General features: G+C 39.3%; 1 protein-coding gene across 1 annotated transcript; it reads left to right on the top strand.

Moving 5' to 3' along the window:
* Window positions 1-1,600: 1,600 nt before the first annotated feature.
* LOC100997937 (olfactory receptor 11G2-like) lies at window positions 1,601-3,516 on the top strand. The gene has a single exon (XM_009211028.4). The coding sequence runs from the start codon at window positions 1,760-1,762 to the stop codon at window positions 2,699-2,701; it is 942 nt and encodes a 313-aa protein (XP_009209292.2). The 5' UTR covers window positions 1,601-1,759; the 3' UTR covers window positions 2,702-3,516.
* The last annotated feature ends 9,275 nt before the right edge of the window (window positions 3,517-12,791 follow it).

The raw sequence follows: 12,791 nt of genomic DNA, 5'->3' as shown, positions 1-12,791 counted from the left end.
CATAGCGTCACGGGAGACATCCATAATAGCCCGAATTCCACCTGGCTGCCTTTTGTATCCTGTCCGTCCGTCTGAATCCGCACCCGAAACCTCGACGCCCATTTTGATAATACGTCTGCCGTTCCGGAAATCGGTAAACTTGACCAGCGAGAACGCCAGCGAAGTTCCCGGTTTACGTGCCCGCAGTGACCGTCCTGAACACGGGAGTTCGAGTGCGTTCGCTGAGCTTTGAGTTCCAGATCAGTCTAAGTAATATGGCAAAACCCTGTCTCCACCAAAAAACAAACAATACCAAAAAATATCCATAAAATTAGCGGGGCATAGTGGCACGATCCTGTGGTCCTAGCTACTCAGGAGGCTGAGGCAGGAAGATTTCTTGAGCCCGGGTGGCAGAGGCTGCAGTGAGCCAAGATGGTGCACTGCACTCCAGCCTGAGTGACAGAGAGCGACCCTATCTCAATCTTTTTAAAAAGTAATGGTTCATTCTTGCAATGTAACAGTATAGAGCAGTAAAAAATTGTCAGAATACAGATATATGCAACAACGGACTTTCACAAACTTACTGTTGAACAAAGAAACCATCCAAACGAGTAATAGTATGATTTCATTTATGCAAAGAACAAAAGCAAGGCGGGGAGCGGTGGCTCAAGCCTGTAATCCCAGCACTTTGGGAGGCCGAGACGGGCGGATCACGAGGTCAGGATCGAGACTATCCTTACACACGGTGAAACCCCGGCCTCTATTAAGAAATACAAAAACTAGCCGGGCGAGAGCAGTCCCAGCTACTCGGGAGGCTGAGGCCAGAGAATGGCTTGAACCCGGGAGGCGGAGCCAGTAGTGAGCTGAGATCCGCCACTGCACTCCAGCCCATGGGTGGTGATGCAGACCTCGTCTCAAAAAAAAGAAAAAAGTAAGCAAAACATAATACTGTACTATTATTTAGAGGTGCATGCTTAGTTACTAAATTGTAAAGAAAAACAAGGAAGTGATGATCATAAAGAAGAAAGAGTATTATGATTAGAGGGAGGGAAGGGCAGAGAGTGATGGGGATGGGGCATGTGAGGAGATTCTAGGACACAATATTTTATTTCTTGATCTCAGTGGTAGTTACAATGATGTTTCCATTATGATCTTTTATTAAGATGTATATTTATGTATTATGCATGTTTCCATACATTTCACAATAAGGAAACTTCTGTGTTTATTCATGATACTGACTTGTAGTATATTTTATAGACCAACAACTATTGTCCAAGTGGACAATATCTCAGGATTAGACAAAAATAGTCACTACTGGCCAGGCACAGGTGGCTCAGGATGGTAATCTCAGCATTTTGGGAGGCCAAGGCATGAGGATTAATTGACAAGACCAGCCTGAGCAATATGGGAAGACTCCTTCTCTACAAATACTTTTGAAATTTTCTTGGTATGGTGGCACATACCACATGGTGGTCCCAGCTACCCAGGAGGCTGAGGCAGGATTGCTTGAGCTAGGGAGGTCAATGCTGCAGTGAGTCATGATTGTGCCACTGCATTCTAGCCTGGGCAACAGAGCAAGACCCTGAATCAAATGTGTGTGTGTGTGTGTGTGTGTGTGTGTGTGTGTGTGTGTGTGTCGAGAGAGAGAGAGAGAGAGAGAGTCACTATTGATAGATGTGCTTATTGCATTCCCAGAGATAGCTTAAATATAAATCTGAGTTCCCATCTATCCTTTCACTGTCATCCAGTAACTGCTAGTGATTTTACAGGTCACAGGCACATGAAAATCTTCAACACCCCCAGCAACTCCAGCACCTTCACTGGCTTCCTCCTCTTGGGCTTCCCTTGCCCCAGGCAGGGGCAGATCCTCCTCTTTGTGCTCTTCACTGTTGTATACCTCCTGACCCTCACGGGCAATGGTTCCATCATCTGTGCTGTGCACTGGGATCAGAGACTCCACACCCCTATGTACATCTTGCTCGCCAACTTCTCTTTCCTAGAGATCTGTTATGTCACCTCTACAGTCCCCAGCATGCTGGCCAACTTCCTCTCTGACACCAAGATCATCTCCTTCTCTGGGTGCTTCCTCCAGTTCTACTTTTTTTTCTCCTTGGGCTCTACAGAATGCTTTTTCCTGGGAGCTATGGCATTTGACCGATACCTTGCCATCTGCTGGCCTCTACGCTATTTGACTATTATGACCAAACATCTCTGCAACATTCTTGTGGGCAGCTGCTGGGTACTTGGTTTCTTGTGGTTCCTGATTCCTATCAGTGTCATTTCTCAAATGACCTTCTGTGGATCTAGGATTATTGACCACTTCCTATGTGACCCAGGTCCTCTGTTAGCCCTCACCTGTACCAGAGCCCCTCTACTAGAGTTGACTAGCTCCACCTTAAGTTCTCTACTTCTATTTATTCCCTTTGTCTTCATCATGGGGTCCTATGCTCTGGTTCTGAGAGCTGTGTTGAGGGTTCCTTCAGCATCTGGAAGAAGAAAGGCTTTCTCTACCTGTGGCTCCCACCTGGCTGTGGTTTCACTGTTCTATGGCTCAGTGATGGTCATGTATGTGAGCCCAACATCTGGGCATGAAGCTGGAATGCAGAAGATTGTGACTCTGTTCTATTCTGTGGTTACTCCCCTTATTAATCCTGTCATATACAGCCTGAGGAACAAGGAAATGAAACATGCAATGAAGAAAATACTGAGAACACAAAATTAAGAGTCTTAGTTTACAAGATTTTGAGAGACAGAATCTTCTTTATTTAAAAAAACATATCACTCAGAAAATTGTTTATATTGTTTTTGAACTTTATATAATGTAGTGTTTTATTTTCTAGAACTCATAGGGCTATAAGAAATGTCATATATGTATTCTATCTCTTTAATTTTACAAATGATAGGCCTGTAAATTGAAAAAAATTTGGGTTGAGTTTGTTGGGGAAATATAACTAAAAACAAATCTCTTACCAACCCAGAAAACTTCTCCAAAAGCTGTCAGAGAAAGAAAGTAGTTTTGTTATTGAGTAAGTGTTAAACCAGAATGTGATACATATCACAAACAATCCACTGAGAGACTGCAAGGACAGAAAGACATCTCTCCCTTTTATATAGCAAAGTAAATACAACCCAATACATGTACGTTCTCAAAATAAACAATAACTAGTCCTCAAGAGGACTTGACAGCACAATTTGTCACACATAGTTCATCCTGGGTTCACCTGGTAATTGGAGTGGCCATTGGTATTTGCTCAATGACTTTATACAAAGGAAAAATAAATTCATATCTTTATGACAGGAAATAGTTTTGCAATTTAAAAATTAGACTGCCAAAATTAGGCTTCTACCCTTTCACAGAAACAGGGAGATGGGAGCACTAACTTCCTTTTTTGAGGTTCTTGAGAAAGACATTCCTGGGTCATAAAGCTAACCAGAGGCTTGTTTAGCTTTTGCAAAAATTTATAGGCCAGGTGCAATTGCTCATACCTCTGATGCCAGCACTTTGGGAGCCCGAGGCAAGAGGATCACTTGAGACCAGGAGTTCGAGACCAGCTTGGGCTCAAACCAGCCTGGGCAACATAGTGAGATCCACCTCTACAAAACAAATAATTTTAAAATTAGCTGGGTGTAGCACATATTTGTAGCCTTAGCTACTCAGAAGGCTGAGGTGGGAAAATCGCTTGAGCCCAAAAGTTCAAGGCTGCAACAAGCTATGACTGCACCATTGCACTCCAGCCTGAGCAAGAGTGAGACCCCATCCCTAAGATAAGGAAAAAAAAGTTTTACATACATCTTCACCAAAAAATTACAGGTTTTCTAAAGTAAATGCTCTATGCAAAGGGAGAGAATAAAGTCTCTTCCCTTATTTTCAACAGGGATAATTAAGCCTTTTATTTTTTTTATTTGCATTTGCCCTTACAAGTTACACAAGGTCATAACCTTAGGGTAAAATCTAAAGTTTTCTATTTCCCTTTCAGTAACAACAAGTTGACTTTATTTCTTTAATTGAGCTTATATTTCTGTCTTCCAGAATATTCTTCATGGTAATATTACAGATAAAATACTAATATCTTTGATATATCAATATATCTTCAGATCAATAAGAAAAATGCCATTAGCACAACCATAAAAATTCTAGAAGATAGCATCAAAAACCCCTTCTAGACATTGGCTTAGGCAAAGACTTCATGACCATTAGCACAATAGGAACAGTGTCAAATATCTGAAAAAAGTCAACAGTAAAAAGCTTTTAAGCAAGTAAAAAGACACTCTGTTTTATCATAAGGTGAGAAAGCAAATAAAACTATAATAAACATATGGGGTTTTCCCCAAAATTAACAAAGATCAAAGATGAAGTTGGAAAAAATGGCAGTTTTTGCTAGTAGAGCATAAATTCATACAACATCTATGGAGGATATCATGCCAATAATTATCAAAATTTAAAAGTCATTTCCTCTGACTCAACAACTCCAAAATCCTAGATGCTTATCTTACTGGTATACTCACACAAGAAAAATGGCACATGTACAAGAATATTGACTACTGCTTCTAATAGCAAAAGATTGGATCAATCTAAATTCCCACTAAGAACTGATCAGGTAAATTAGTGTATAATCATAGGGTGGAATACTATGTAACTTTTTAAAATGAGGATCTGTATGTATCTTTTAATATGAATGTATCCTTATGCTATATTGTTAAAAAGCAAGGTAGAGGAGCGCTCTATCTGCCTCTCTTTCATATGAAGAAGAAAGACTGTACAGATGTGTATATATTTATGTCCATAAATACATAATATGTTTCTTGAAGAAGAAGCTAGTAACAGTGATTGCTGTTAGTAAGGAGAATTGGGTTTCTGGGGACAGAGAGAGGAGATATTCCCCTTGACATGTCTTTGTATTTTTAAAATGTTCTCTATGTGCCTGTATTGTGTTTAAACAACATCTAATGTTAACATTAAAAAATAAATTTTAAAACTATCTCACTACTAAATTAGAAGCAGGGAAACATTTCTTCATAACTATTTGATCCTTTAGGAAACTAGGAAGAGAACTGATTATTGATGAAAAATGAAAAAAGAAGGCAATTGACACACTCTTCGTGTCATCTCACTCAAATGCTTTGGCTTTGTTCAGAAGAAGCAGGAAATGTCCTCCTTCCCTGAGGACCTGTGAGACTAAGTAAACCATGAAAACCTGAAGTTGGTCATTTTATTATCACTGTGTATCATCTTCTTCATGGCCACTAATTTATTTTAAAAATCAGACTCATTCAGTACTCTAGGCCCTGAGCTAGAGGGTGAATCATACACGTAAGTGAACAAAACACAGTTCCTTCCCTTGTGGGGCCCATAAGCCAGTAGTAGGCCAGTGGCAGATGCAGCAAGATGTGCTATAAACCAGGGCCATTATAAATTGCCATGGGAGCAAGTAGAAGAACAGCACAGATAAAAGCCAGGAGTATTAAGGGATGAAGGAGCAGGGCAAGTTCTGAAAACTGCATATAGCCATCCTCAGGTCACCGTCTATTTAGAAGCATATCACAATATACAGAATGAAAGTGTTCTACGGATACATGGAATAAGTATCCATACAGCACTTACTATCTATCATAATTTATAATTAGCCACACCTATTGACTTATTAATGGGCATCCTTAATCAAATAAGTATGGCTCAAAGATGTAATATAATTTACAATTCAACTAACAATTAAATAGAGACATATAGATAGATGAAAAGAAAAAGGCAATAAATATGTCATTTGGGTACTGAAATATGAAACTCAATATTCAAAGTGCATTAAAGTTCAAATATTATACTGATATTTAAAATATTACGCTCAGAACTTGTTTTCCTTTGAGACAGAATCACATTATCTGGAATGTACCTGTGTATCTGACCTTCTTTTATGAATTCAGTATTTAGCTTTCTTTTTTAACTCCAAGGGACACAGTGACATTTATTTCTATTCAAGAAAGACTTATTTAATGCAGTGGATCTTTTTGTTCACAATAAGAAAAAATAGCTTGCTCTTTTATCAATATATAAATAATACTCACTGTAATAATTATCAAACAGTATAATATAAAAAATATTTAGAAATCATCTAAAATCCCACCACTCTGAGTAATCACCATTAATTTTAGTGAACATCTTCTGTGTATGCTTTCATACACACATGCACACACACATACTCACAAGTGCAACTGGAAGTGTTGTATATGCTGATTTTTTTATAGACTCCTCTGTTTTTTCCTTACTACTCCTCCCCACCACCACTTCTTCCCCAATCTACTTTTCACTCTACCACCTTCCATCTATGCTAGACAAGCAACATTAACAACCCAGTATCTTCTTTCATACTATTCTCCATGCTTCTAATTCTATATAAATATTTATTATCATATATCAGGTTTTTTCATTGTTTATCTTTTAAAAATCAAATTATATCACATAATCTTCTCTGTGCCTTGCTTTTGCATTTAACCTTACAATATGCGAATCCCTCCAAAGTAAGATTAGGTATATCAAATATTTTTACTTCATATAGTAGGCCAGAAATAGATAATTAAGAAAAGCAGGGTCCTTTGACAGGGCAGGAAGACCTGTTCCTGAGCTTTGGCTTATACTCATTCCATAAACAAAACAACTGAAGATAGGTTTCAGGTTCATATTGAGTAAGGTGTAATTGAGGAAGTTTAAAACTAGAGTCTTTATGGAGGATATCATTAGGATACTGTGATTTATCATCTTCATTTATACTAAATGGTCAGATATAAGATTCATACACATCATCATATGGTTTCACAGGACAGAGACACCACCATTAAGTGATAGAAAAGACACGGATAGAAAAGACATTTTGTTGGCTAGCTGCTGAAAGCAGCTGAAGCATAGCTCTTAGGATCAATGTATATGGTCCAGGGATGCACAATATACTGAGAATAATAAGAAAATTTACATAGTGCATGTTCCAAGATGTGGCATCAGCATAGGGCAAGGCTATCAGTGGGCCCATGTGTTGTGTAGTGGATATTATAATGTGCTGCCCAGATCTTTCCTTCAGGCCTGAGGCATGCATTCCCCCAGCTGTCAGAAGTGTAGTATGCTGATGACTAGATCATAGCTAAATCCCTTGCCAGAAGTTGCCCTAAGCCAAAGGAACTTGTCATTTTATTTTCCCTCCTCCCAGGGACAGCTCAAATCCAACAGTTGGTCAATGCTGGCATACAAAGGCCTGACACTTGGTGACAACTATAAATGGCCATCCCAGTTCCAGAGCTCCACATGGCATCAGCTGAGATGTTTGCTGCAACTCCATCACAATTCAGCTTCTGCCCAATCCTACTTTCATCACATTCTTCCCAAGAGAACTCCACAAGAAATCTTCTGTATACAAATGATACGATCTGTTTCCAGGGAACCCAACCTACAACACCATGCCACTTAGAAAGGAAATTTAAAAAGGAAAAAAAAAAGGCACATGATGGTGTGTCTCTCTAGGCTGGTCAATTTCCTTAAACATTCAATCTCTATTTTCATCAGTCACAAGGATAAGACAGTGCAGTGGGTGGCAGATGGCCAAGTGCTGGCCACTGTCCATGACAGAGTGAATTGGGATGAAGCCACGCTAGCAATATTTCATACTGAAGATCGTTATCAATCATACTGTACAGTTTCTCCTGCCACATACTCCTGAGTAGATGTATCCCTAAAAAGTTGTCAGATTGTTCCTATTTCATTACTATTTAAATTGATTTTCTTACAAGTATAAATGAACTGCTAGAATGAAGTGAGTAGGCTGTAAAATGTAACACAAATAACAATTGATAATCCAGTCTACTAATTTAAATATAGATAGATGATTAGATAGATAGTTGAGATAGAGATTTGATATATACAAGTATATATACTTGAGAAATTATGAAAAATATTTCTCGAGAGATGTCACAAACTATAAATATATCATTGGAGAAGCTCTCATTTTACTTCAGTGATAGAGCCTCATGAAATATGTTTTGGGTTATGAAGAGACCTTTATATTTACAATATGCATCTATTTCTATCTCAAGGTAAATGCCCTTTAGAGATCCAAAATTCTTATTTGTTAACTAATTTTATAAATTATCTGTGGCATGTTTTTAAATTTTTATTTTAAGTTCAGGGTTACATGCAGATTTATTACATATGTAAACTTGTGTCATGGGGGTTTGTCGTACATCACGCAGGTATTAAGCCTAGTACCCATTTGCTATTTTTCCTGATCCTCTCCCTCCTCCCACCCTCCACCCTTCAACAGGCCCCAGTGTGCGTTGTTCCCTCTCCCATGCATGTGTCCATGTGTTCTCATTATTTAGCTCCCACTTACAAGTGAGACCATGCAGTATTTGGTTTTCTGTTCCTGTGTTAGTTTGCTAAAATAATGGCCTCCAGATTTATGAAAGTCCCTGCAAAGGACATGATCTCATTCTTTTTATGGCTGCATAGTATTCCATGGTGTATATGCACCACATTTTCTTTATCAAGTCTATCATTAATGGGCATTTAGATTGATTCTATGTCTTTGCTATTGTGAATAGTGCCGCAATCAACATACCCGTGGATATGTCTTTATAATAGAATGATTTATATTCCTTTGGGCATATATGCAGTAATAAAATGACTGTGTTGAGTGGTATTTGTGTCTTTAGGTCTTTGTGGAATCACCACACTATCTTGCACAATGGTGGAACTAATTTTCTCTCCTACCAGCAGTGTATAAGCATTGTTTTTCTCATGGCATCTTTTTTATTTTTTTCTGGAATATTAGTGTTAATTCTCCCATGATAAATAAATGCCTTGTATATGAGGACAATCTTTTACAGATATTTGAATGTCTTTACTTCTCCAATCCTCATATTCATTCTCAACCCAGAAAACCGGTATATACATAGTAAATGTTAACTAGCTGCTGACCGATTTCTGGAAGCTGTATGCTTAGCCAGGCATAACCACAAAATATCTTCGGCAGAAAGCAGAATTCTCTCTACCTACTTACAGGTCACTACAACTAAAATCATTCCATACAGCTTTTGCACACATTTTGCATTTTTCCTTCTTGACATCTTCACTAGGACCCAGTTAAATCATAAGGAAAACTGAATTTTCTTTGCAAATGTTTAAAGAGAGAATGTTCTTTCAAATGTGACCTGGAGAACCAAAAAAAAAAAAAAAAAGCATTCTTGGTAAGTACGGGTAATCTAATAATTTTTTGTAATTTTTTATTTTGAAATAATTTCAGGTTTACAGAAAAGTTGCAAGAACTTCCATATTCCCTTTATCCAGATTCCAAACTGTTAAAATTTTACCACAATTGTTTTAGTTTTTCCTTTCTGCCCTTCTGTGGCTCTGTCTTTCTCTACATATATACCTTTTGAGAGCACATTACAGATATCTTGCCCTTTACCCTGAAGGGCTTCTGGTGTGTCTTTTCTAGACGCAAGACTTGAAAGATAGGACAGTGCTACGTTGCAGGGCCTTACTAAGCAGGATATGGATTTTGAGTTTTTTTCACTGGCCTTGGGAAACACTGAAGGTGCTTAAACTGGAAGTGAGATGTTTAAGATAAAAATTTATCGGCTAGGTGTGGTGGCTTACACCTGTAATCCCAGCACTTTGGGAGACTGAGGCGGGTAGATCACTTGAGGCCAGGAATTTAAGACAATGTGGTGAAACTCTGTCTCCACTCAAAATACAAAAATCAGCCAGGCATGGTGGCGCACACCTGTACTCAGCTACTCAGGAGACTGAGGCAGGAGAATCACTTGAACCTAGGAGTTGGAGGTTGCAGTGAGCCAAGATCACACCACTGCACTCCAGCCTGGGAGACAGGGTGAGACTCTGTCTCAAAAAAAAAAAAAAGAAAAGAAAAAGAAATCCTTCAAGGTGTAGGAAAGGACAGATGATGAGTCATACTAAAAGACACGATCTTTTGTTGGGGATGAAGAAACCTTGAAACCCAAACCCCAATTGCAGCTTCTCTGCACACTGCTACAGAATGGCCCTGCCACAGGTGCCTGACCAAAAGCAGCTTCAGGCCTGGTAAGTGTCCTGTGAGAGGCAGGGTTCTTCAGTGAAACTCTTGTGATCCAGAAGATCTAATTGAAAGAAGAGAGAGAAATATCACTAAGGAGGCCATGGTTGTCCTGAGGAGAGAGCGATGCCCACTGAAATTCCACAGCCCCCTTGCCTAAGATCCATTACTCCCCTAGCCAGTCTACCCTTTCTCGTGGGAACGGGTGATCTGTCCTTAGAACCCACAATTCACATCAACTTATCAGAAGAAAAAGTTAAACTCCAGCAATACAGATTTCTTACCCTGGGTCTCCAGACAAGAATGGGGGTGAGCAAGGGAATACCCAGTAGAGAGCTGTCTCCTAACACTGTTCTTCTACAGGCAGTAAATGAATCTTCAAGGAGCAAAGGACAGGCTCAGCTTACAGTACTTGAATTCTACAGCAAATACATTTGCTCATCTCCATCCCAACATATTTTCACACCTACTCTCCCAGCTGGTATTACAAAGACAACTGCCTCTGTTCTCGGGAAAGCCTATAAAAAGCTGACTAAGAAGCTCCCATGGAAATTCCCTTTCCTGCTTTCAGGAAAGAAGGTAATGTAGTGCTTAGATGAGAAGACATATTAAAATACAGCTGGAGAATCTACACCTCTGGGGAAAAAAAAAAAAAAGTCTTCTGTTAACTCTGCTACAGTTTTACATAAACAAATGGAAAAAACATTCCATGATCATGGAGTGGAAGAATCAATATCCTTCCACTAAAATGGCCATACTGCCCAAAGCAACATACAGATTCAATGCTATTCCTAATACATTACCAATGTCATTTTCCATAGAATTAAAACAACTATTCCAAGTTTATATAGACCCCAAAGAGCTCAAATAACCAGGGCAATCCTAAGCAAACAGAATAAAACTGGTGACATCATTTTGATGGACTTCAAACTATACTGTAAAGCTACACTAATCGAAACATCATGATACTGATATGAAAACAGACACATAGGCCAACTGAACAGAATAGATAACCCAGAAATAAAGCCACACACCTATAGCCATCTGATCTTCAATAAAGTCAACAAAAATAAGCAATGGGGAAAGGATTTCCTATTCAATGGGGAAATGACTCTCTATTCAATTCAATACTGCAATAGCAAGCTAACCGTGTGCAAAAGATTGAAACTGGACCCTATCTTTCACCATATACAAAAGTTAACTCAAAGTAGATCAAAGATTTAAATGTAAGACCTCAAACTGTAAGAATCCTAGAAGAAACCCTCCGAAATACCATTCTGGTCATGGACCTTAGGAAAGAATTTATGACTAAGTCCTCAAAAGAATTGCAGCAAAAACAAAAGTTGACAAGTGGGACCTAATTAAACTAAGGAGCTTCTGCATCACAAAAGTAACTATCAACAGAGTACACAGACAACATACAGAATGAGAGAAAATATTCACAAATTATGCATCCGACAAAGGTATCCTATCCAGAATCTTTAAGGAACTTAATTCAACAAGAGAAAAACAAATAACACTATAAGAAAGGGGTCAGAAGACATGAACAAACTCTTCTCAAAAGAAGATAGGCTGGGCATGGTGGCTCATGCCTGTAATCCCAGCACTTTGGGAGGCCAAGGTAGGTGCATCATCTGAGGTCAGGAGTTCAAGACCAGCCTGGCCAACATGGTGGAACCCCGCCTCTAGTAAAATTACAAAAATTATCCAGGCGTGGCAGTGCATGCCTGTAATCCCAACTACTCGGGAGGCTAGGGCGTGAGAATCACGTGAACCTGGGAGGCAGAGGTTGCAGTGAGCTAAAATCATGCCACTGCACTCCTGCCTGGGCAACAGAGTGATACTCCATCTCAAAAGAAAAAAAAAAAAGAAGAAGAAGAAGAAGATATACAAGTGGCCAACAAACATAGATTTGTTTTTGTTTTTGAGACAGAGTCTCGCTCTGTCGCCCAGGCTGGAGTGCAGTGGCGCGATCTTGGCTCACTGCAAGCTCCGCCTCCCAGCTTCACGCCATTCTCCTGCCTCAGCTTCCCTAGTAGTTGGGACTACAGGTGTCCGCCACCACGCCCAGCTAAGTTTTTGGGTTTTTTTAGTAGAGACGGGGTTTCACCATGTTAGCCAGGATGGTCTCGATCTCCTGACCTTGTGATCCACCCACCTCAGCCTCCCAAAGTGCTGGGATTACAGGCGTGAGCAAACATAGTTTTAAAAATGCTCTCAACATCACTAATGATCAGAGAAATGCAAATCAAAACCACAATGAGATATCCTCTCAAGCCAGTCAGAATGGCTATTGGAAAGAAGTCAAAAAACAGTAGGTACTGGTGAGACTGCAGAGAAAAAGGGAATGCTTATACACTGTTTGTGGAAATGTAAATTAGTTCAGACCCTATGGACAGGAGCTTGGAGATTTCTCAAAAAACTTAGAACTACCATTCTACCCAACAGTCCCATTATTGGATATATATCCAAAGGAAAATAAATCATTCTACTAAAAGACACATGCACTCATATGTTCATCACAGAACTATTCACAATAGCAAAGACATGGAATCATCCTAGGCGTCCATTAGCACCGGGTTGTACAAAGAAAATGTGGTACATATACACCATGGAATAATATGCAACCATGAGAAACAATGAAATCATGTCCTGTTCAGCAACATGGATGCAGCTGAAGATCATTATCCTAAGCAGATTAACACAGGAACAGAAAACCAAATATCACATGTTCTCACC

This window comes from Papio anubis, chromosome 7 (assembly GCF_008728515.1).
Source record: "Papio anubis isolate 15944 chromosome 7, Panubis1.0, whole genome shotgun sequence".
NCBI lineage: Eukaryota > Metazoa > Chordata > Mammalia > Primates > Cercopithecidae > Papio > Papio anubis.
This window is presented reverse-complemented; position numbering and strand designations above follow the sequence as displayed.

Bases quoted from the DNA above. Each gene is read 5' to 3' on its own strand.
- LOC100997937 (XM_009211028.4), top strand. From the start codon at position 1,760: ATGAAAATCTTCAACACCCCCAGCAACTCCAGCACCTTCACTGGCTTC.